The following is a 26,084-nucleotide window of genomic DNA, read 5'->3' as shown; positions in this document are numbered from 1 at the left end:
TTTTCCTTCTTCTTCTCAAATGAAAATATAAAAACAACCCCTGTCTTGCATCCTGAGTTTCTCAATGCTTAATGTCTATTTTTCCAATTTTTTTGTTTCTCTTTCCCCTCCCCTGCTGAGAACAGGTAACCCCTGTTAAGCAGCTTGGGAAAACTGAATTGAATGCAATGTTGGTGGTGTCGGAGTAGTGGAAAACCCACATGGCTGTTAAAGATAGAGCCTGCCATGTATCTGGGTGTTTCACCTGGCTGCCACACTGTGGCCTTGGACCTGCTGAAGTCCCCACAGGGTCCCGCTGCTCCCCATGCCACCAAACCCCCTCTCTTGGCCGGGTTTCTTTCCAAAGCCACATGGGTTTCCCCACCTGTCGTGTAGGATGGCACCACAGCCCATTGCAGAGTGATTTAGGGAAGAGGATTGCAAAGGGACAGACGTACCTGAGGCTGATATTGCTCCAAGTGCTTCATCCAGAGGAGTTTTAGGTGCAGACATGTTCCTCTTCGCATTTAAAGGTGTTGCAGTGTCCTCCTGGGAGGTCACCGCTCCCCTGCTGTGGTACAGCTCTGGGGGACACGTGCCCCAGGACATTAGTGTGACCAGGACCTGCTGGGAGGGGCCAGAGGAGCCACAAAAATGATCAGAGGGATGGGACACCTTTGCTATGAGGACAGGCTGAGAGAGTTGGGGTGTTCAGCTGGAGAAGAGAAGCTCCGGGAGACCTCATTGTGGACTTTCTGTACTCAAAAGGGGCCGGTAAGAAAGATGGGGACAGACTATTAAGCAGGGCTTGTTGCAACAGTACAAGGGGTGATGGTTTTAAACTAAAGGAGGGAGATTCAGGTTGGACATGAGGAAGAAATTGTTGCCCTGAGGGTGGTGAGAGCCTGGCCCAGGTTGGCCAGAGAGGTGGTGGCTGAACCATCCCTGGAGACATCCCAGGCCAGGCTGGACGGGGCTCTGAGCAACCTGAGCTGGTGAAGATGTCCCTGCTCATGGCAGGGGGGGCACTGGGGGAGCTGGGAAGGGCTCTTCAACCCAAACCATCCTGTGATTCTTGATGCTGCATCAGTGAAGGACCAATATCTCTGAGTGTCCCTAAGAAACTCGGCGTCTGTGTACCTCGGAGCTGTGCTTTGATTTTTCACATGCCTTTACTCTGGAAATCGAGGAGCGCTGGAGCAGCCAAGAGCTGTGATGTGGGTTTGGGGTGAGGGAGGAAGGCAGGATGCAAAAATATCCCTTCCTGCAGGTTTGGCGGGAAAACCAAGAGCAAGCTTGGGGTTGAACTGACTCCCAAAAGGGTCCAATGGGACTGGAAGAGGCTCCCAAATATTATCACTTGCAATGGCTGTGCTAAAATGAACCTTCTGTGCCTTTGCCTGGGCTCTGTGCACTGCAGCTGTGCAGGGCGCTGGGTGGGTGTTGGGTTTGCTGGGTGACATGTCCACGTGTGGTGGTGGAGATCATGGTTATCAGCATCATATCGCCCTGCTCAGCAGAAAGCAGTCATCCCACATTAACCCCCTTGCTTAAACCTGCCTTTAACACCAGCATCTGACGTGGGAAGGATGGGCTGAGGTGTGCCTGCTCAGGCTGGCTTTGTCACTGATCTGATGTAGTTAAACTCATCCTTTTCTTTAACTGGGGGGTTTATTTGGTTGCAGATTTTTTTACCTGTATTTAAGGTTTGGTTTGATTCCTAAGTGCTTTAGAAACAGGGGGCTGGAAGGAGCTTTGTTCTCATTCTTTGCCATTAGGGACATCATGTTGTCCCTCCCAGGAGAGACAGAAGCTCTTTATTCCTTTCTCACACTTCATTTATTGCCTGAAACCCTCCACCAAATTCAGCTGGAACCTGTAAGTGATACCGATCTTCTCAGAATTGGATTTTCCAGCAAGTTTAGTGTAGTCAAAATGAAATCATTCACCCCGAAGTGCTCTGATGCCCTTATTTTAAGGAAGATATTGGGGAAAGCTCAAGGGTAGGGCAGTGCCGTGACTTGGGGCAGGGTGTTTTCCCACGGAGGAGCAGAGTTTGCTCCATGTGCAGGTAACAAAGGGGAACCAAGGGCAGGATTCAGCACAGGGCACCGGTCCAACATCCAGCTGCACCAGCAGATTGCCTCTGTCTTAAAACTCCTCCTTAAAAATGAGTTTTAAATTACAAGAAACACAGGCACGGGAGGAGATGCAAAGTGGGCAGCAGTGATTTTTTTTTTTTTTTTTTTTCCTGAAATAATGCAAATCTCTGGACAGTAAAGCAGAAAGAACCATAACAATGTGCTAGTGTTGGTGTTGTTTATTATGCTGGAAGCGTGTTTAGCTAGAGATAGCATGAACAAACAGCGCAGCGAAGAGAGGAAGATAATCCTGCGCTGTTTCACTGGCTGGGATGCACACCGGTGCGACTAATAGATCCTGGTATTAGACATCTGTAACGTCAAGAAATACGGCTCATTCCTCCATCTGCTGCTTGTCGCTTGTATTAACAGGGGATGTTCATCTTATCCCAGGCAGGGCTGAGGATTCCAGTGGTGCCGAGATAACATTGTCCGCGGTGCCCGGTCGCTGAGCGCTCTGGAGCGTGTACGTGCAGGCAGCGATGCTTGAGGTGGGTTATTCGTAGCATGTTTTGTTTTCCTTCCAGAGAGCCGGGCCCTGGTGTGAAGGAGAATCTGATAACACGGCTACCAGCTCAAAACTGGCAAACAAGATGGTGCAACCAATACGAAACCCTCACGTTTTGCTGGAGGTGATCAAAGGGCTCATCAGAGACACCCAGAAGTGACTGCATACTGATCAGTGACTTGACAGGTGCGATTATTCATTTTCATTCCTCTGATGGGTAATCAATGTGGTTGTGCAAAACAGCCTCTATTTATTGTCTGATTTCTTGTTTTTTTTTCTTGGTTTTAATGGGTTTTCTCTGGCTGAAAGGCAGAGTTGTGCTCTAGGAAAAGCAACTGCCTCCCTCTTCAGCCTGGAGAACAGGAGCTGAGGAGAGACCTTCTGATCTCTGAACTGCCTGAAAGGAGCTTGGAGCCAGGGGGTTGTTGGTCTCTTCTCCCAAGTAGCAAGTGATAGGATGAGAAGAAACGGCCTCAAGTTGCACCAAGGAAGGTTGAGGTTATATCTTGGGAACAATTTCTTCCCCAAAGGGCTGTGGGACATTGGAACAGGCTGCCCAGGGCAGTGCTGGAGTCACCATCCCTGGAGGGTTGGACAGACATGGAGATGATGTTCTCAGGGACATGGGTTAGAGGTGGACTTGGCAGTGCCAGGTTAATGGTTGGAAGTGATACTTTTAAGGACCTTTTCCAACCTAAAAGATGCTGTGATTCCATGGGGGATGCTCTCTCCTAGCAGAAGGCTTGGGCTGGGTTAGGTGTTGTCTGTTAAGCCTGAGATGAGGTGGATGGCGGCTGCTGGGCTCAGAGCTACGTGTTCTTGCTGCCTGTAGAATGGCAGGGTGCGCCCCTGATGGGAAGCATCCCAAATAGGGGAAAACCAACTCAAACATGGGGATTCCACATGATTTTTCCCTACTGAATACTCAATGAGGCTCCTTGAAGGATCCAGTCCTGGGCCTGAAGGTGCTGCCATGAGGCTCCTAGCCAAAATGTACTCATCGCTGCATGCTGAAAGGGAGTGTTTGTTTTTCTCATGTGTTCAGTTTGGCAGGAGCTAAAATTCCAGTAAAACCCACCTCCAAAACTACATAGTAATGGAAATGAATATGCCAACTCCAAAATGGACTTGAGGTGCTGCTCAAGCTGCCATGTGCTCTTTGCTCTCAGCTGTATTGTCCCACCAGTATCTCCTGTTCAACATAAATGAAAGGAGCACACAGGGAGCTGAGTCCATCTTCTCAAAAGCTAGAAGAGACTTTTAAAAGACGGCGTGTGTGCGTACGGGAACCTTACAAGTCTGTATTGAGTGCAAGTGGTTGGTAAATTGGTTTTTACAGCCCTATTCTGCAGTCATAAGATGACAGAGCCCAAGTTTGTGTCATTTGTTGGTTGGTTGGTTTTGTCTGGTTGGTTTCTTGTTCGTGATTGTGTGGGTTTTATTGTTTTTAATATACACAAGTACTTTGTTAGCTCTGCCGGTTGCAAGGAACACTTTAGACAAGAATTATTAGAAGATAAAAGCCATAAAATAGAAGGGAGCCAAATACAAAAAGGTGCTTTTGTTATTATTTATACAAATTGCTTTGTTTGCAGCAGTATTAAGCCCTAAGGGCTGAGATAAATACCATTAAAAAAGCCCTACTAGCTGCTAATCCAACTCCCAAACAGTGGGCAGGAATGCTGTGAGAGGGAACAGCCAGTCTAAACTACACGGTGAGGGGTTGAGTATGGAACTGGGTAGGTTGGTTGGTTGGGTTTGGCTTTTGAAAGCCTTTTCTGCAGTGGAAGTTAAGGAAAATATTTCTTTGCCTCAAAACTCTCAAAAATACAGGTTGTTGCAAAAAAGATGGACCCAATTTGAAATCACTTCATCTCTGCAACCGTGAGCTGCCCATGACTTAAACTCTTACAGTCCATTAAGCCAACGTCCTGGGTGTTGTGTTGGGTAGGACATCGATGGGTTCCCACTGGCTGCAAGCACAATATTCAATAGAGAGGAGGTGAGTTTGCAGCACTGGTGCATGTCCAGGTTGTACGTGAAATACCTTTCATCACATATTCCACAATAACGTAATGAAAAATTACGGTTTCACACATCACAGAATATGTATTCTGCTAATATTTCCTAATAATTCCTAACATCACTGTGAGCATCGGCTTCTTTTGGAGACGAATGCCAAGAGAGGTTTGAAATGGCTTTCCAAAACTACCACCTCACTGAAATGCCACTTTATTGAAAGTAAGTCGACATGTTCAATTTTGAGATCTAGCTGGAAATATCCAAGATTTTTATCCTTGAGAATGGCAGCAAAAGGAGATAAATGATGTAGACGTGATCCATATTTTAAACCCACCAGTTCAGTAAGACACAAGACTAAATGTTTTTTATTACAAAACTTTTTATTATAGTTATTTACACCCGTTCCTTGATAAGTGTATAAATGTAAACATTTATTATAGATGTATTTCTCTTATCTTACAGTTCAGCTCCAGTTCAGAGTAAATGTCGGTTTTAAGCATACAAGTAGTGAGGGAATTTAAGCTATATTCACAGAATATACATCTGTGTGCAGTTGAAGTCCACCAGCCCTAAGCTAGTGGTATAGACACTGTCCCATTAGCTCTACTTCTGCTTCTCGTGTGTACGCTGGACTCTGTGATGTCGTCGACGTGATCCTCACTTTTCTTCTCCTTCAAGCTGTTGATGAACCTCAGGGTTATTTCATCCCATTCCTCGGGGAGCAGCATCAGCAGAAACCCCATGCAAATGATGATGGTGGCTCCCAACCTCACCACGCTGAAGATCATTTTGTGCTTCAACAGGTCGACAGCTGTGAAGGAGAAACAACAATGCCATGAGAACTGCAAGGGGATGATCTACAGCATCAGACCAGGCTGGCACATCTCCATGTCACACTCTGAGTCCTCCAGAGTGACAGAATCACAGGCTGGTTGGGGTTGAAGGGACCTCTGGAGATCACCCAGTCCAACCCACCTGCTAATGCAGGGTGACCAGAGCAGATCACACAGGGTCGTGTCCAGGCGGGTTTGAATGTCTCAGAGAAGGAGACTCCACAACCTCTCTTAACTATCTCCAGCAGGTTGCATCAGGATAACGTTTCCTCGGGGTTCTATGGACCAGTGATGGGCAAAGAGCAGCATGAAGGTCAGAAAGCTGGAGTTGATGCCTCCAGGCCCAGCTGTCCAACTCTACAACCAGCAACACCAGCACATCTGAGCCCTTCAGCAGCCTCTCACAGGTACTGACTGTTGCACAGCTCTGACCTGCATCCCCCCAAAACCAGATGTTTCTCTAATAACAGACGCACATACATAGAGTGGTGAGGGTAACGGGGTGGAGGAGGAGACTGGAAGAGCAGAGATGGGGTGATTTAAGACGACTCTGGAGTAAACTCCTACCCTGCACCATGGGTACCATCACATCTCAGCAGCAACCAGCTTTGCTGGTTGGGTTGTTTTCACCAACTGAAACACCCACCCATCCTCAGGAGCATCTGTGGAAGCTGACGGACACTGAACTGCTTTTGAAATACGTGACAACAGATTTACATCATTTAGACAACAAATGTTTCTGCTGCCTGCACGCCCATGTGCTCGTCCTCCTCCCACCAACCACCACGGCGCTTGTACCTGCGTTTCCAGGGACGCTGAGCACCGTGCCGATGGAGATCAGAATGGGGTAGGTCAGCACCACGCCAACGTTAACCAGGATGTTGAAAGCTGGGGAAAACCAGAAAATAATAAATGACTATGGGGAAAAGCAACAGAGTGAGACTCTTCTCCTCCACCTTGACCCTACGAGCATGATATATACTCTGTGTGCACGAAACAACAACATACTTGTCCAAGTGACTGATTTCTTTTCTTCGTTTTTTTTTTTTATAGATAAGATGTGAAATGAGAAGTTCTTCTTGGGGCAAGAATGAGGGCTGTAGGTCCTTTCATAAACTGTAACACCGAGGTTATCACACTGCTATTTCACAGGTTTGTCCAAGCTTTAATTAGATACCAGCATCCTAGTTTTGCTGTCGTAAACCATCATTTCTCCTCCTACGAGGAGGATGGTGATCCCAGTTTTTCCTTTGCGCTGAGGCCATTCTGTCCTTGTCTCAGCAGGACCTTTCCCTGTTGAAAGGCCTCACGCTCCCCCAGCCAGAACACACAGCAAAGGTGACAGCAGCAGGGAACTCAAGCTCTAAAGGACACTTAAATACAATTAGCTGATGAAGATGTTAACTGCAGAATACGCAGACTGGAGTGACACCACGGTCACGCTGCCATGTTGAAGGCAAGGTGAAAGCTGACAGAAATACAAATGTTCAACACTTAAAAAACAGAAAAATCCAACCCATAAATTAATTTTTTAATGTGACAGCATACCCAGCCAGCTCCACTTTCCTTTAGTTTGAAAGCAGACTGCAAAAACTTCCCTTTTGTACCATTTTCTAAGGTGTTCTTCCAGCTCTCACACCCAGTTAGTGAGCCCCCAGGTTTCTCTGCTCCACAGGATTGTTCCCTCATGGCTGGGGTTATATACTTGGGTGGTAAATTATCCCTATCGTTTGTCCCTTAGGTGCTCATAGAGCAGCTGTAACTCAAGCTAGAGCAGTTTCAAGGTGCTCTCAGCACCTCGGCCACGTACCTGGCAATGCCATCCTCTTTGTTTCCATTTAATAGACTCACAGCGGAGACAAAATCCTCTTCAATTATGCAATAATGGAGACTTTACTAAAGGAAAGGATGCTGTTGTATCTGGAAATTAAAATGCCCCTGGGCTGAATCCAACAGCTATTCTGCCTGGCTAGAAGACTCAAGTTGTGGCTGTGAAAGAGATCTGCAGGTAATGAAACAGCATCAGCCTTTGCACGCTATAGCAAAGCTGTGCAAACTCTGCCCAGCGCCCTGCAGCACCCACAGAATTGCGCCCCAGCGCTGTGGGTCCCCGTGTCCTGCAAACACGACCCACAGAACGTGCCAGGAACCCGCTGGGTACGCGCAGCCCTTGGAAATTGGAGCTACAGCAACCAAGCTGTGCCAGAGACGGGGAAATCCCAATGAAATTATGGGAGGAAGGCAGAGATGGGAAAACAGACAATTAGTATGACTACTTCGTGTTTATTCCCTGCTATTTATATTAGTATGAAGGCTGCTTATGAAAAACACAAACCATTTCTCAAGGAGCACCTGTTTGCAGTGGGATCAGATTTCTCTCTCCCTAAGGGGGGGAACTGTTTGTGCCCGAGGCTAATTTTGTATTGGGTGGGAAGAGAAGAGCAGTACAATGTGAAAAGGTTTTTAACACTTACCTAACCAGAGGCCGGCTACTCCGCACAGGTAACCCCACGGCACAGCAGAGAAGGGGGACCAGTACTCCACTTTTGTAAAATACAGTATGATCGGGGTAACGGAGATGAAAATTAAATTGAAGAAGCCCAGAGTGGAAACAAAGTGAGCAGCTTCCCCAAAGTTTGCACTTCCAAGAAACATTTTGAACAAAACCTGCAAAGGAGAGGAGGGTTTCAGAGCTCATGCATGCCATGGGAAGCAAAATTATCTACTCCCTTGGGGACAGGGGGGTCACAGAGCGGCCCTGACCAGGACATCACACCACAACCTGGCCCTTTCCTAGATAAAAGCTTTTCAAGGGGCATTTTGGACTGATTTCTGCCCTTTTCTGCTTTTTAGCACTGAGGGGGATACCATGTTATTACCATGGAGGGGGTCGAGTCTGTATACAAAATACTGCTGAATACAAAATACTACTGAATACAAAATGCCATGAGAAGCAAGCGTAAGGAAGAACCCAAGAACTACACCATCCATACACTGTCAGGGTTTTGAGGGGACTCCAGGGACTTCCACAGCATGAACCAGCTGTGAGAGCAAAGCCCAGCCTGGAAGAACTCGCTTCAGGTTCACAGGCAGCACGAGCCTCATGGAAGGTTTGTCCTACATGAGCCTATATTTATGTACTCAGAGTGACTTGTAAAGGGTCAGAACAAATTTATTAGCGAGACAATCAAAGTCTAAAGCTGGGAGGCAGCTTCTCATCCCACTACAACTAACTCCAATCTCCTTCTCCTCTTTACACACACTTAATCACAGAACCATAGAACAGTTTGGGTTGAAGGGACCTTCCCCGCTCCCCCAGTGCCCCCCCTGCCATGAGCAGGGACATCTTCACCAGCTCAGGTTGCTCAGAGCCCCGTCCAGCCTGGCCTGGGATGTCTCCAGGGATGGTTCAGCCACCACCTCTCTGGCCAACCTGGGCCAGGCTCTCACCACCCTCAGGGACAACAATTTCTTCCTCATGTCCAGCCTGAATCTCCCTCCTTTGGTTTAAAACCATCACCCCTTGTCCTATTGCAACAGACCCTGCTAAAAAGTCTGTCCCCATCTTTCATATCGGCCCCTTTTAAGTACAGAAAGGCTGCAATAAGGTCTCCCCGAAGCTTCTCTTCTCCAGCTGAACACCCCAACTCTCTCAGCCTGTCCTCCCAGCAGAGCTGTTCCAGCCTCGCATCATTCCTGTGGCTCCTCTGGCCCCTCTCCAGCAGGTCCATGTGTGTCCTGTGCTGAGGGCTCCAGAACGGGACACAGAACTGCAGGTGGTATGTACTTCACCCTCCTTGAGCTGACAATAAATCCATCCACCTTCAGCCCAACCCGTTTCTAACTCGGACACATCCTTGCCCTTTTCATCCCTCTCCTTGCAGAGCAGCCACAGCTTCCAAGCAGCTGGCAAAGCCTCACGTGTCTCTGATACCAGGGGCTCTGATACCAGCACGAGCACAGAATACGCAAGAGAGCTGCAGTGCGGAGCCGGACGGGCTGCCTGTCCCTGCGCGGGGACAGCGGCGCTCTCCGCATTCTCTCTCCTCCCTCCTGCATATGGCGAGTCCCTTTGAAACGGTGTCGATAAACTGTGGTGGCGGGAAACGATTAAAACACAAACCTAAACTACTCGCAGCATAGTTAATGGAGATTCCATTACAGGCTCATCAAGAAAAGTCACGCCGAATGTTTGGCAGCAGACAACTAATTACCCTGATAGTAGATTTCCTGACATTGTGACATCGCCTGGTCACAGTATGAATGATGCAGGAGGGATTAATAAAATAAAACATTGCTTTTATAGCGATTCGCTTCGTACTCGTGCATTTTAAACATGCAGAGTTAAAGATTATAAGAATACTAATAAACAGTTATGACCTACCTTATACAGTGCAGATGTAGAGGCTGATCCAACAGCATATGCTACCCCGATAATTGAATCACCCTGGAAACCATCTGCATATGCCATCATTACGATTCCTGTGATTGCCATTATCGCTGCGACTATCTGCAGGGACACAGCAAAGCAACGTAAAGCTCAGCGCGATTTCATTACACGGAAAGAGATTACCGCTGCACGGGGGTTTAATGAGTGCCACTAGCTACTTTCTCTGACTTGAAGCTTTCTTGCTTTCCCTTAAACAGGGAAAATTATGTACAGTTGGGAGAGATGTAAAACATAATGGAAGTGTATGCACTGATAGTGGTATGGATCTATAGCATTGCAAACGCTCCTGGGACCTACTGACACAACATTCATCATTAAGGATTTTATCAGCTATACATCTACTTCAGAGATACAACTCCAAGAAATTTTTAGACATTATGCTCTATATACAACAAGAGAAATATTTAGCAATGCCATAAATTTGGCTTAAAACACCAACACTGAGATGGACATCACTGCAGGAGAATGAACCCTGTGCTGGGGAACACCAGTGTCTTACTGGGAGCTCTTCCAGGCTGCTCCGTATTTCCTAACAGCCCTGCCAGCTTTCTTGGGCAGACACAACCACAGTTCTATATGAAGCCTTTACCTTTGCATTTAGGTTTTTAGCCTCATTTGAAAACTGCAGACAGAGCTTCTAAGGAGCTTCAAAGAGAAAGAACAGAAATGAGTAACTACATCATATCTGAAATCCTAGGTCTTGACTCTAGGGACCTTAAGGAAGTGGTAAGGAACCCAATGTGTTTTATTCTTAGAAAAACTCCTCCTCTCTACTGAAATGCCCTTAACAGGTAAAGAGAGAATCTGAATTTCAAAGACACTGAATACCATGGACCTCAGAGGAAAAAGTGTTTCCCCAGACCTATGGAAAGTCACAGCTCCATTCCTGAAAGATAGTTCTTTTAACAGAGATTTAGAAAAAGATATTAGTATGATGTTAAACATGTTATCATTATAAAAAAAGGTTGTTTGGGTATTAGAGCTGGGTGTAGAGCAGGAGATGCACAAATGCCGATACCAAAGCTGGCTGTTACAGAATCAGCAGCGACATTTAAGGCTCAGACCCTGTTTTCTATTCCCACGTATCTATTAAATCACAGTTACCCAGGCAAGGCAGCTCTCCCCACTCATACAACAGGAAGAAACTAATGATGTTCACCTCGACAGCACTAACCCCCACAAACCAGCTGTCTCCTGCAGCTCTGGAACAACTGAGCCAACACCAATGTGAGATGGACACTCGCTTCCTAGAAAAACCTCATTAAACTTCCTTTAAGAAATATTTACTGCAAGACAAACCTCAGCCTCACACGCTCCACGCCACAGACTCTAAAGGCATCTTGACCAAATTTTGCAGAGAAACCCCGACTTTCAGATCTCACGTAGTTTTACCAAGAGTCCCCGAAAACCCACTGAGGCTCACACCAAGAAGACGAGAGCCAGAACCAGGCAATAAACACAAAAACCCCATAGAACAATTTCAACACAGCCAGTCAGTGGAGAAAAAACACGTTTCAAGGAACACACGCCTGACTCAGATAAAGGTGTCCATGCATGGGGGACAACCGGGAACCAAGAATCAACCCCCAGGGTGGTGCCAATCTCTGAAATTACAGTAAAAATGTTAGTCTCATTGGCATCTAGGCCAACTTCTTGACGGGGGACACATCGCCGGGGTGCAGCGTTAAGCACTTCCCTCTCACCATCAGCCCTGTTTTACCAGTAACCAAGGCACACGGATTCCCCATCACGGTGCAGTCGCAGTGACAACGGCAGAGTCACAAAGCACAGCACACATCTAAATCCCATCTTGCTTCTACTTATAACATCCAAGCTCCAGTTCAACAAAGCTGCCCAGCTGTTACTTAAACCTGAAGATAGAGAATCCCAGAATGTGAGGGATTGGAAGGGCCCTGGAAAGCTCATCCAGTGCAATCCCCCCATGGAGCAGGAACACCCAGATGAGGTTACACAGGAAGGTGTCCAGGCGGGTTGGAATGTCTGCACAGAAGGAGACTCCACAACCTCCCTGGGCAGCCTGGGCCAGGCTCTGCCACCCTCACCGGGAAGAAGTTTCTTCTCATATTTAAGTGGAATCTCTTGTGTTCCAGTTTGAACCCATTACCCCTTGTCCTGTCACTGGTTGTCACCGAGAAGAGCCTGGCTCCATCCTCCTGACACTCCCCCTTTCCATATTGATCCCCATGAATGAGTCCCCCCTCAGTCTCCTCTTGTCCAGCTCCAGAGCCCCAGCTCCCTCAGCCTTTCCTCACACGGGAGATGCTCCACTCCCTGCAGCATCTTGGTGGCTGCGCTGGACTCTCTCCAGCAGTTCCCTGTCCTGCTGGACTGAGGGGCCACAACTGGACACAAGATTCCAGGTGTGGTCTCCCCAGGGCAGAGCAGAGGGGCAGGAGAACTGCTGATACCTCCAAATTCACCATGAAATGGCACTCGAAATCACAGACCCATTTTGGTTGGAAGAGACGTTCAAGATAGTAGAGTCCAACCACGGCCCAACTCTAGTACTAAACCATGGCCCTAAGAACCCAGTCTATGCACATTTTAAAATATTTCCAGGGATGGTGACTCCACCAGCCTGTTCCAGTGCCTGACAACCCCTTCCAGGAAGAATTTTTTCTTAATATCGAATCTGAACCTTTCCTGGCACAACTTGAGGCCATTTCTTGTCCTATCACTTGCTCCTTGGGAGAAGAAACCAACCCCCTCCATGCTACAACCTCCTTTCAGGTAGTTGTAGAGAGCAATAAAGTTTTCCCTCAGCTTCCTTTTAAATCCAAGGTCCTCAACCTAACGGGCAAGGGTGACAAGGGCTGGGGTCACATACGTACTCACAGTCTCTCTGGGGTAATGCAATGGTTCAAGGAGATCTGGAAGTGCTTTAGCAAATGGGGACCAGATGGCTTCCCCACCCTCCATCCCAGAATAACACATCCCAGCAGTCAGGTCATCTCAGGAGTGCTTGAGTCCCTTTATCCAGGGGAAGGATCCAGGATCCATGGATCCAGGGCTGTCACCTCTGGACTTAGGGCTCTCACGGGTGAGCTGCTGAGGAGGACAGGGGAGCACGTTGAGTTTTCTAGGGCCTAAATGGGAATCCAGCCTTCACCCCCTAAATGAGCTGGGGTGCTGGAAAGGATCTGGCACAGGACACACACACCATCGCCCAAGGTGCAGCAATGCTTATTCTGATCCTTCAGCTTACATCTGTACAAGCACACAGTTAAATTCTCTTAGAAGAAAGTGTTTCAGTCCTGTTCTGTGGGAACAGTCCTCCAGAGCTTCTCCCTCCTACCTTTGCTTTAGCAAGCAGTTCGTTAGTAATATAATTGCCTAATGCTGCTGTTCTCCTTACAGCTTACCCTAAGATACAAATACCACACAAGACCAGCCTTGAAGCAACACAGAATGACACCCAGCACCTCTCAGACACCAGCGTTGTCCCTCCAAACAGTTTCCAGAAGCTTCCCCTTGCCCTGTTACACTGTCTGGCTGGTTCCATCTCAGGCTGTACGTCTTGCCTTGCACATAAATTCAGATCACAGAATCACAGAATCATTTCGGTTGGAAAACGCCTTTAAGATCATCAAGTCCAACCATTAACCCAACATTGCCAAGTCCAGCCAAGTCCATGTCCCTAAGAACCTCATCTATGCATCTTTTAAACACTTCCAGGGATGGTAACTCCACCACTGCCCTGGGCAGCCTGACACTCAAGGATCCATAAGAAAGGCCACATAAATGCCCTCAAACCAGGAAATCATCAATCTCATTACAACACTCAAGAACAGTGCTTGAAACATCCTAGTTTTCAAGCTCAATCACCCACAAGACACAGACCAACTGGAAAGACGCTTCAACAGTTCTGGAGGTCACAGAACTATTCCTTAATCATTGGAAATATATTTTGAAATCTCCAATTCTTTTGAACTTTCTGCCTCACAATAAGGAAGTGTGAACCTGGTCAGTCATCTCCACGAGATTTACACAAGTAAAAGATACTGCTGTAGCATTTCATCTGTCAGCTGGAATATTTCAGCTGTAATATATCAAGCAATGCCTCCCACAAGGCAAAACAGAAAAGTGCAATGAAGTTATCTGCTCCTTCCAAGGGAAAGGATCGAGGTCTCATTGTCAGTGAACTTGCTGCTCAGACCCAGCAAGGGACTCCTTTCTTTATATTAATCAGTAGGTCCATAATCCCCGATAGGAGATTCTTCCTATTGGGAAAAGAAAAAACCTTCCCAGTCTGACGACACCAAATTTAGAGAGACAGTTTCCTAATTTAATCAAATATTTAGAAAGCCAAGCACTTGTTTTCCTGAAACGACCAAAATGATGGATACATCAGGAGCTCTATCTCATGAGACATCAGACAAATAAGACCTGACACTAGAAAACAGCAAGAGCATCATTTAAGTTGCATGTTCCAAGCTCTTCATGTAAATTATACACCACAGCATTAGCACAGTTGACCTCTACTGAGTAACTGTCCCGTGTTTGCATTTGAAACCTGGTTGTTGTAGCTGGCAGCATATTAAACAAGGCTTTTAATGAATGGAAGAGGGCAGTACCTTTTTTTCCATGTAGAGCACAGCAATAAATGAGGTGCTGTAGTAAAGAAAATGGCCTCGAGACTACAGACAACGTTTTGGGGGGGAAAATGTCCCCAGACCACACCATAACTACCTAATAAGCATTAATTCAGCTTCCCAGATGAAACAAAACCAAGGGCTCAAACGTGCAAACATTTAAGCACGTGGCTAAATCCAAGCAACACAAGCCAACAGAACTCCTCAAATACCTGAAGTCTTTAAATATTTGTGCTTGCTCGGAGCCAAAGCTGCCTGAGCTTCCAGAAGTCCCAGCGTCACAGGGATGCATTATTAATTTGTGAGATGCTCAGAAATGCCCAAGAAAGAAGATGACGGTGCAGGCAGGGATTGTGCTGTTTTCTTGTGCAGGGCACCAGGTACTCAAGGGTCAGAGAATAACAGAACAGTTTGGGTTGAAGGGACCTTAAAGATCACGTAGATCCCACCCCTGCCATGAGCAGGGACATCTTCACCAGCTCAGGTTGCTCAGAGCCCCGTCCAGCCTGGCCTGGGATGTCTCCAGGGATGGTTCAGCCACCACCTCTCTGGCCAACCTGGGCCAGGCTCTCACCACCCTCAGGGCCAACAATTTCTACCTGCGCCACTTTTACAGGTAAATAGCTACGTAGCCATTGCTGTAGATGTCCTTCTCATATGAATACTCTTTTCTTCGTGGGCAGGGAACTGGTGATGCTGAGATCTGCTGCAGAGCCGCTGAGCCTTGATGGACATTGGTTCTCAAGCCTTGGAGGATGGAAGTTGTCTCAGGTACACAGGAGCCGGCTGCATCCCCACCATGTGCCACAGACGTGCCCGACGGCTCTGAAGCTCCTTTGAAAAACCAGCTGTGCTCCTGCTTTTGCACTCACAGGATGTGATTAAGCCCATATTTCTTTCTTGTCTCCTTACTGTCCAAATAACCTAATTACATTTGCTCTGCGAGAGGCTGGGGGGTGAAAGCAGCAGAGGCATTCGGAGCACAAAAGGCTGAGACCGCGCTGCTTCGTCGTGTTTTAGTTCTCAAAATACTCTCCTGCGTGGTTCTGAACATCATCAAGCGTTATTCTGGCAGGAGGGCTGATGGAAAACGCTGCTATTATCTTTCCAGCATTGTGCATCCACAATCTGCCAGTTAGCAGCAAAAAACAGCTTCTTTTATGTGCAGGATTTGCTGCTCACTTCTGCCAGGTGTTTCTCGTGCAAAACTCATGGTGTTTACAGCATTAATACTAATGCATATTTATAGCAATGATTTCTTAGTAAGCGAAAAATTAATACATGAAAATAGCTTTAGTGTTTTTCATCTGGGCTTCTTTAAGAGAGCAGGCTGAGAAAATACAATAGCTGTGCTTACTCTTCTAGAAAGAAGTTGATTTTAGGCAAAAAATAGCTTAAAAGGATCAAAATTTCCTATTTTTTCAGCTAGACTCAATATCAGCTTACACAGAATCACAGAATGTTAGGGATTGCAAGGGACCTCGAAAGATCATCCAGTCCAATCCGTGGAAGCTGAGACGACCAAGGGCCAGAGGAAGGAACTACAGCCTCAGAAATTACCATTCCTGTTGATTTCTGTAGAGAAGAGCTGAGGATTTGAAACCCTGCTTAGTCTTCAGCAGGCTGAGGGTTGGTCACACTCACCTGATGATGCTGTATTTTAAATTGTACATGAAATAGATATACAGGTGTCTGGCTAAATTTAGCACTGCAAGATGAAATATTTGTGTCCGTGGATGAGCTCTGTGAAACAAGGGTTCACCTCCTGGGCTTTGCCAGGTCTGGACAGACCCTGTCGTGAGCCAGCCTAACAAAACCCTCCTGGCAGATCCTCGCCTAAGAGCTCACTCCTGTGAGTGTGTCTTGAGGTGCTCAGGCCTCAAGCCATTAGGAACTGCCCGAGCAGCCCTGTCTGACCGGGAAATTAGGCCTTAAATTCAGTCTTTAAGACTAATTAGGATTTAAACAATTTCTTCGTCCGTTCCCAAACCTCCAGCACAGTGCTCTCCTCCATCTGCTGGTGGCTTCTCCACGAGCTACCTCAGATGCCAATGGATCAGGATGCCTTTTCTTTCCATTTCTGAACCCTTCTATCACACTATCAACCAAAACAAGCTGCTGCCCTCATTTCTTTAAAAACGAACCAACTCAGATGAATGTCCTGCTCCACCACGTTGCCCATGGAAATTAAATCCAACTGCTGGTCACAGGCATCAGACCTGGCCCCAGCCAGTCCCTGATGAAGTTCGAGGCTCTTGACAGTTCAATCGGGATTGTACCCAACACAACCATTAGTCCTTGAGCCCTTACAATGGGGGAATCTCCATCAGCAGAATTGGCAGGGTCCATATTACTGCCAGTGAGTCCTATTACAATTTAGTGCATAATAAACCTTCATGCAAAACAGCTGCAGTCCCTTTTAATGTATATTTGGCCCATGCACAGGTATATGCATTTATGTGTATGTAGAAAGTAACAGGGTGGCATAAGAAAAATACATTACATACTGGAAACAGCTGTCTACCCAAACAAGGAATAAAATTGCTTTGTTTAGAATGTAAACATCAATCACTAAGTTAAAATAAAATTAATTGACTGTATTTCAGCACTGTAACCCAAGAAAGAATAGGTTTATATGGAACTGGAAGTCCTCCTATTCTAATTGATCAAATTACACTTAGCTATAATGGCTTCTTCAAATTCCCACATCGTATTACCTCTGGAGCCTGAGATCTCTAAGTGATCTTCAGGCTTAGGTTTGCATCATAAAATTACATGAGAAATGGTTTCATGGTATACACAAACCATAATGCAGCAGTACAACGGCAGCACAATAGCTTATGGATTTAAAGGCAATTATGAAAACAAGAGAGAGTTGAAAATCAGGCATGTCATTACCCTTGCTCCCATGAACCTGTCTTTCAGCACAATCCAAGAAAGCAAGAAGACAAAAGCTTTGTTACAACAGAATAGGGCAGAGACGTCTGTGGCTGTCAGCTTCTTTAAAGCCAGTAAATACAGGTAGTTAGTCAAAGTCCACAGAATAGAAAAGGGAGCAGTCCTTTTAAGAAAGAGTTTCAGCGTCAGACCATCTTCACCAAAAATCCGACTGCATTCCCTATGAAAAGAAAAGAGTTTAAAACTCAGCTAGGATTTTCCTTAGCATTCACTCCAGCACAAAACCCACATCCTTTAGACTTTTATCGCATTCAATTAAGTGCTTTTCCTAGCTACTCCGCACACCCATAAGAAGCTGTTGTTTAACTCACATAGAGAAAATAACCTACAAGCTTCTTAGAACAGCAATTTCACAAATAGAAAAGCAGCAACTTACCTGGAATAATCGCACTCTATGCAACAATAATCCCAGGGACTCACACGCAGAAATGTGGGTTATCTATAATGCACCGACATTCTCAGACTCTGCCTTCGAGGCCGTGAACAGAGGGATTATAGCTGCAATATTTTCCCCGTAGCTTGATAAATTTTTCTTGCTCTGCTCCAAAACCTGTTTTGCTTCTTATTGAAACATATGGCCAAGTAAGTTTTGACAATCACCTAAAGATACTTGAAAATACTGCCAGGGACATCACCATGGTGGGAAAGAGCGATGGACCGGTGGGACTGAGCCAGTCAATAAGAGTGTAAGGAAAGGAGGGAAAGGGAGGAGTATTTAACAGCTGTATTTTGTTTTATAGCAAAAAGCTGTGTTCACTTAGAGATCCTTCTCTGCGGACTAAATTGCAAACAACATCTCCAGTTTCCCAAACACTGCGTCTCACACAACTTAAGCGAGATGTTTGTTTCTGAGGGTTTCGAGAAAGGGAAGGGTCAGCTCAGAAGACATCGCTTTTGGGGTCAGCACAAGTGGTACCTGAGAAGACCAACACGCAGCTTGACTAAAGGTCCATCACCACATCCCTCCTGAGACATCTCAACCTCTCCCAAGCTGGGAAGGATGATTTTTAGCAACTCTACTGTCTGCGTTCATGGTGAAACGGATTCCTCGTGATATTCCCGATACGCTTCATTTCTTGATGTGGCAGGCTCTCTGAAAGGTCTATTTAAAATGTTCCCAAAGCGCCTGTTTCGTACAACCGAAATGCCAATGAAGCGAGCCAAGGTGCCATCAAACACAACACATCCTTTCGAGGCAACATTAAGGGACTGATTGAAATGCCGTGAGGCCTCAGGGCCCCAAAGCATTCACAGCCAAACACGGCTGTGTTTGCAAGTTGCTAAAATGCTAATTATGTAGAACTAATTGGTTACTTCAAAGACTGCACTGCAATGTGAAGTCAAAACTACTTGCTATTTGGGGGGTGATGGTAGTGGTGTAATAATTATCCTGGTTTGGCTTTGCCTTTAAAAACAGAAACATTTTCAGTTGTCCTAAAGCCCTTTTTGTAATTCTGGGGAACTCCACTGTTAAAAATATTGTAGCTTATTACTACAAAGAATGGAAACCATCACTCTCATTTTGAGGAAAGTAGAATAAGAACTTCTATGTAATATGTGAGATCAGCTATGTCTTAATAACCATTCATTCCCTGCTGGCACTAAAATGATCTGAGGTACAAAGCAGTCATTTCTGGCAATAATAAATTCCTTCCTCAAACTCTGTGCCAGGGTGTCCAACGCTCAGGCAGGCAGATCCGCTCATTATCTCCTTCCTTCTGGTTGACCCAGACCTTCTCACAAGTTAGTCTGATCTCCAAAGATCAGAACAGAGATGTTACACATAGAACGGGAATAGTTTGTATCATTTATCTGAGATGCAAAGCAAATAGTGAGGCAAATAAATCAATGCTCACGTTTGACTGTAGGCTTTTGTATCACTGATTCCAACAACACTCAAAAGTGATGAGCTTCCTTGTCTGAGAAGGGACTCACTGGTAGCATAGACCTGAATGTTTGTTGACATGCAGATGCAGTAGTTTACGCTTAAAAGATGTTGAGACTTAGGTGGATGCAGAGGGTGATTCTGAGCTCAGACTATGTCTCATTTCAAGATGTGTGGCCTCTGAACCGGGCTGCGCCGTGGCTGTGTCACCACGACGTGACACCAGAGCCAGGATTTCTCCTGGCAAGAACAGATCCGTGCTCTGAACTACAGCCCTGCTCTCTCCAGCCCAGCGGGAATTCTGCTGTCGGTTCTGATGCACCACTGGATCGTTACACGGTTGTAAAACCAACCTGTCTCAGAAGCTGTCAGGATCTGTCTTAGAGGAAACAAGCTTGTGCTGTGTTAAAACAAGAGAGGAAGGTGCTTGGGCTGCGTACAGTAACGCAGGGCACGGTTAAGCAGCCTGGTGCTATGTTGACAGCGTACGAAGGCAACAGCAAAACCAGCCAAGCACATCACTGATGGAGTCTGCAGGAGGAAAAGCTTCTAAAAATGTGCATGGGAAACTGTACCCCAGTCACCCACCGTGGTCTCCCACGGTGGGGGAGATGCTGGGAAGATGCCCGGAGCTTCTGCTCCTCCATCTACGGGGAGGACGGGTGCCTCGCACAGCCAAAAAGTGGTGGGGGATGCCAGATGGGTCAGGGTTTGCTGTCCTGCAGATCTCTGGGATGTTTGCACACAAAGTCAGAGCAGGGTCAGGAGGATGGAGTCCGAAGTGCCCTGACTGTGAATCCTTGGGAGGACGAAGCCTCAGTGATTATTACATTATTCCAAGCTGGACCCCGTGGGCTGATCAGCTATTTGGGAGAGGCCGTTGTGGCAACGCTGCAAATGTCACTTATCTCTGAGTTTCCAGAAGCAGTGGGAGGGATGAGCACAGATTCACAGCTAGGAAAAGAAGTCTGGAAGCACTTCAGAGGCCCCGGGCAGTGATCTGTTTGAGCAGAGGGAAGAGCCTCCAACACACAGAGCAGCGTACAATGACCAGACAAAACAGGGGCCAGCGGTTCCTCACCTCTCAATTAAAAATAAACAGTAAAGACTTGTGACAGGCCCATGCTGTGTAAGACAGAGAGCTGATGAATTCGCCCCTGTGCCTGGGAGAACTCCATGATTAATGTTCAGCGAGTGAGGAGATAGGAAGAATACTTAATTTTCCCAGCCATGGCTACAGGAGATTGCCTGGGGCTCTGTGAGGGCTGGTTGCTCAGTGGTTAACTCAGCCTCTTTGGCATGCAACTAAAATTAAACTTGCAGGAGTCACCACGACATGACAGCGATTAAAACCCTGGGCTCAGAAGAGACGGCTCCACGGATGGCTCCCCACACAGATAACATCCGTAGGCTGTTGACTTAAAGGCAGAGACATATCTAAGGGCAGCTGACCCTGAAACTATGACACAAACTATTTCCAAATGCACAACAAGTCTATTTAAATCCTGCCCTCTAACATAAATAGCTCTTTTTATTTGCAGGTAGCCCTCAGCCATCAGCTCTGGGCAGGGTGCCACGCTCGCAGGAATTACAGCACCTCAGGCAGCTTTGCCTCTGGCACCCACCAAACAGCCCGTGTCGTCTCTCAGTTATTCTGGTGCCACGTCCTGCCGAAAAATGGGTTTATTCACCCCTGACGCGCAGCAGCCTCTGGAGTGTAATGCAGCAGCTGGTTTTAAAACAGCTGAGAGGAAATGAAAAGAGCTAACAGACGCGACCTGGGGTAACGCGAAGACGGTGAATGTAATTACATCACCTGGATTAAAACTTGGCAAGGCCACCCGTGACACGATGGCAGCAAGAAGCACCGCGAGAGCTGTTGTGAGCACAAGTTGTTACGATGCCATTTGGTCCTTTTATCTCGATGCTGCAATAAAAGATCTTCTAGCTCCATTTCATAAGATGACCACTGAACAGAGTAATCATGGTTATGCAACTGGTGAATTGATTTCCAAGACCGATCGAGTTCTCTTGTTTTTTGTCTGAACATTAAGAAAGAACCTGGCCAGCTGCATTTGTCTGCTCGGGAGCTGAAGCACAAGGAAAGGGGATTGTGTGTGAACCTCTCCCATAAGCAGAGGCTGGCCTGGGGGGCAGCACCATGGCATGATGTCCTCCAAAAAGGACTGGCCCAAGGGAAGCTGCTTTGTGCTGCTGGGTTGAGCCATTCGGAATCAGCATCTTCAGAGATCCTCATCTCTCCTCTGCAAAGACCCTTGGAGTGAAGATCCATATTTGCACTGCTATTCCAGAGGTGGAATAGATGGAGAGACTTGTAGGTGACAAACTTGCAGGTAGAATCATAGAACAGAATCATAGAATCATTTTGGCTGGAAGAGACCCTCAAGATCATCGAGTCCAACCGTTAACCTAACCCTAGCACTAAACCATGTCTCTAAGATCCTCATCTATACATCTTTTAAACATCTCCAGGGATGGTGACTCAACCACTTCCCTGGGCAGATGCCAGATGATGGCAAATATCAGCTACTTTGGGCTCTGGTTTTACTTCAAGTGATGGTCACATCTTGTTATCCTCCTTGCTAGAAAACCAACTCATATTTATTAAACCTGAGCCTACCAATACTCTTCCCAGCCAGTGCCTCAAGGACGCACAGTGCCTGCAGGAATAACCTCAGGACTAACCACATCATGGATATATTCTGGCAGAAAGCTGCTGAATGTCACAGTGTTTGTCCTTGAGAAGCCAAGACAGTGGATGGGGAGGCAAAATCTATTGACATTCAAAATATCATCCACCTATTCCAAATCATAACTCTATTAGGATCCTATGTCGAGTCTGTGAGTGTTTTCTGCTGTGGTAAATACTGGTAGGGTTAGATTTCCTATTGCTGAGCTTCAAATCATTTTATTCACCACTAATGCAATGGGTTTGGTCTCACTCACATTTCAAGCTCTTTATGTGGGACATACCTGTTACCTACAATACTGGGAAGGTACTAAAAGCTGCCTCTTCTGCTTCAAAACAACCAAGATATTTTACTGAAAGGCAGCAGGGAGGTAATAACTGTGAGTTAGTTTCTAAGACCACAAAGTTTAATCTCTAAGGTAAGGCGAGAAAGGGAAGAAATACCTAATTCACAATTTTGAAGATTATAAGCCTTTCAGAAAGCCAATCTAAAGTTGAAGATTGAGACTTTTATCCTTCCAAGTGGGATTTATTAAAGTTCCAGGGGCTCCGTGCAGCTTTGCCAGCCCGGGGCAGCACTTTGCGAGTCACTCGCACCATCACCGATCTCTGCCAAGATCTCGTCTGTTCTGATCCATCGGGAATATCGGCTGGACAAAATGTCTTTAAAGCACCTGGTGAGTAACTACAGCCTTCAGAAACACAAGACAAATCACCTCTGGACTCTGAGGTAGGCCTGGAATCACTATAGGATGGGTTTTGTTGACAAGAACTGGTGACTCCACAGAAATGAGACCAGCAAAGAGGCAACAAGAAATCTTACAAAATGTAATAAAAAGCCCCGTAACAGGAACAATATCAAGAACACAAACCAAACAATTACACAACCAGTTGATGTGGCTTTGAAAAGAACGGTGCTCTGGGTAGGAGGCTGGGCTAAACGATCTCCAAAGATCCCTTCTGAAGTAAATCCATCTATAACTCTCTGAATTTAAAACTACAAATGATGCTTTTCAGTTCTTCAAGCCATCAGAAAATCGAGTGCTCATCCTAAAGAGATGTCCATTCCCATATCCAAATGGGAAGAGTTTGGGTTGTCAAGTCATAACAGGCAAGACCAAGCAGTTGGGCCTCATGATAAAGTCAGTACCTGCCAGCAGTTTCCTCCTCCCTGATGTAAATCCCTGGAGTAGGAAACACTCTGGGAAGATGCCCATCAGCTCTAACACTGACCTCCCATTTCCACACATTCGCAAACCAACCTCACATCTCCACGTGTGCACAAATTACTCTGTGCACGTAAGCATGAACTCCTAATAGCTTGGGAAATGTATCCATTATTTAAGTGTACTGATATTACGCATTGCCACAGATGTTTTCCCCAAATTTTTTGCTCCAATGGGTATATAACCAACCAACTAACTGCAGAGGATCTGTCTGCAGGGATATTTATTCTCACCTTCGTCCTTATCTGCTGTGCATTTGTTGTTAGTTTACGCCGTACCCAGAAGCCAAGCTGACACTGTTGACGTTCCCACAAATACTCCAGCAAGAATCTGAATGAAGGCGTCATTAATGCACAAAAGCACCGGGGTTTTCAGAGAAGCAGTTAATTAAGTGCAACCGCTCAATATCAGTCACGCTGACTTGACAGAAATGATAATTTAGGGCCATATTACACCCCAGATGCTGGCAAAAGCGGCCAAGGGAAGAATTTGGCCCCGCTATGCTCCTGCGTGACAGTGACAAATTGAATTCCCTGTGTGGTCGGTGACAGCTGTGCCGAACCCTGTCAGCGGGAACAAGGCACAGGCCACAGGCTGGTTAATACCTTTGCAGAACAGACAATTCTGCTGAAGTCAATAGGGTTGTTTTCAACGCAAGTCTGCACTGGAGCAACAGAATGAGGTCCCAGCTCAAAATTTTAGTCGGAATTTCTTCCCTCCATGAGCAAGCTGAACTTAGTTCCATCCTTTAAAGCAGTTTCTACGTCGCTCTCAGATTGGTGGAATAAAGGAAGTGGAGGAGGAACTGTGAAATGAATTGTACCAGAAGGTGGTGGTGGTACTTCTAAGACCTGATGACAGGTTAGATGTGGCTTTCTTAAGGGCTAAGGTGAAGCTAAGCCAGCTTGGTCCTGCTGCAGTGCTGATAGTTGGGCTGGATGATCTCTTTGAGTCTAACCTTGTATTTCTACAATTTCACTGCAGCTACTGAAGAGGGATGTAGAGATTTCCACCCCGCAGACTGATGTTATAGTCAGTACTATGGGCTCCTTTGCAGCCACGGAGTGTGGAAGGTAGGAGTAAGGAAAGAAGTAAGGAAAGGCTGAGGTCAGAGATGTCTTCCCCTGGCTCTCGTGAAACAAAGCATGAGGTATTTCCATGTGGAGCCTGACAGAAGATGGGACAAAGCCTTCACATCATTTCCTCAGGACAACAGCCACTCAGCTACTACAGAATCACAGGGTGGTTGGGGTTGAAGTGACCTCTGGAGATCACCCAGTCCAACCCACCTGCTAACGCAGGGTCACCAGAGAAGATCACACAGGAATGCCAACTTACCCCTCAGAACTACAGCGGGACAAGAGCCAAGAGTCTGCAACCTGCTTTAATTCCCACCCCATGGCCAAAGAAAGCAGAAAAGGGTCCTGGGATGCTCCTCCATGCTATGACTGAGCGGGAGGGGGAAAGGGCAGTTTTCATCCTGCTATATGAGCTGAGCATAGACAGCAAGCCATGGTCTTCCTCATGGAAACCATATTCTGGGCTTTGAGCACCGTTCTTCTCAAGTACAAGTTGTTCTGGTTGCACTTTACACTCCTGTTCTATCATAAATGGACTAGAACAGATTAATTAATGGTCTGATCCAGACGAGAACACAAAATATAGTGCTGTTAGATAGCATAACAGCAAGATTATAAGCACATTACTGACCTTTTCAACTCAGTAAAAAACCCTCTCTAACAATCAATTATCCATTTATTCAAGATATCACTCATCTCTTAGCCTTCTGTAAGCTATTTATGAATGAGGTTTTCTGCAGCATGACCTTTATTCTGTCTTCAGACACCACGGGTCAAACTAAGAAGAGCAGTGACCTCAATCCACAGAAATCAGGTTGTTTAAAGGGATATTGCCACGATAAAGCCTACCTGAATTTCTTGATCGGAGACTGCTTTTCCTGCGCGGTTGCAAGGTGCCCAGAATAATAAATGGGAAAAACCATAATGTTCCAGTTTGTTGAGAACCAAGTCATGAAAAAAGGACAGTCAAAGGTCTCATACGTGATTTTGACAAACTGCGTGGTCCCGACCCAGGAGGATGAGACGGACAAAACGATCAGAAATCTCCAGATAAGCTTGAGAAACGTGGATGTGCAAGACTGGCATCGTGTCTGTCCTTCAGCTTCTTGGCTGCTGCTCTCTGTGTGCGTTTGTGTTCCTTCTTCTCCTGGAAAAAAAAAAGGCAAATGAATAAGAGATATGCTGCACACCTGATAAACGCGTTCAAAACAATCCTTGCCTCCTCCCTGTAACTCCTCTACACCCCACAAACACTGAAATCCTACATAGAAATACTTCAGGAGTACTTTGGTAATGCCACCTCTGTCATTTCAAGGGGACAGGAACAAAACACAAACACAATATCGAGGATTGAGGTAACAGCGTTATCAGCTCTTCTCTCCTTCTGTCAACCAAACCTTTACCGTAGAGCTACGTCCCTTGAAACCAACCACATTATAAAGTCAATTGCTGTGCAAGTGTGCAACATAAAAGCTATCTGAGCCTGTACATCGGAATCCAGGAAGAAGTTCTTATTATTCAAGATTTTAACTCGATAATCGCACCTTTTTTAAAACAATATTTGCAAGCTGTGAGGGGAAAAAGGAAGAGTTTGGTGGTTCTGTGTACCCAAGTGGAGAAAGGTTTTTTTGCAGTCAAGTGTATTTCTATTTTTGAATTTAAAAAAAGGGAAACTACACA

The 26,084-nt window shown here is 46.2% G+C and overlaps 1 protein-coding gene across 2 annotated transcripts in view; it reads right to left on the bottom strand.

The window, feature by feature from the left end:
* Positions 1-5,065: 5,065 nt before the first annotated feature.
* SLC35F4 (solute carrier family 35 member F4) overlaps positions 5,066-26,084 on the bottom strand; it is a gene marked incomplete at its 5' end in the record, with an annotated part of 138,610 nt that continues 117,591 nt past the window's right edge. The window contains 6 exons of one of the 2 annotated variants that reach the window (XM_082058085.1): positions 5,066-5,461; positions 6,282-6,371; positions 7,958-8,150; positions 9,868-9,993; positions 17,445-17,664; positions 25,254-25,551. In XM_082058085.1, the coding sequence (XP_081914211.1) occupies positions 5,220-5,461; positions 6,282-6,371; positions 7,958-8,150; positions 9,868-9,993; positions 17,445-17,664; positions 25,254-25,551 (1,169 nt within the window). In that variant the 3' untranslated portion in view covers positions 5,066-5,219. Of the gene's footprint in view, positions 5,462-6,281; positions 6,372-7,957; positions 8,151-9,867; positions 9,994-17,444; positions 17,665-25,253; positions 25,552-26,084 lie in introns of those variants that run through there. The other variant, XM_082058086.1, reaches the window with a different exon arrangement.

Source organism: Streptopelia decaocto, assembly GCF_964273445.1.
Source record: "Streptopelia decaocto genome assembly, chromosome: 7".
NCBI lineage: Eukaryota > Metazoa > Chordata > Aves > Columbiformes > Columbidae > Streptopelia > Streptopelia decaocto.
The sequence above is the reverse complement of the archived record's forward strand: the minus strand, read 5'-3'. Positions and strand labels throughout refer to the sequence as shown.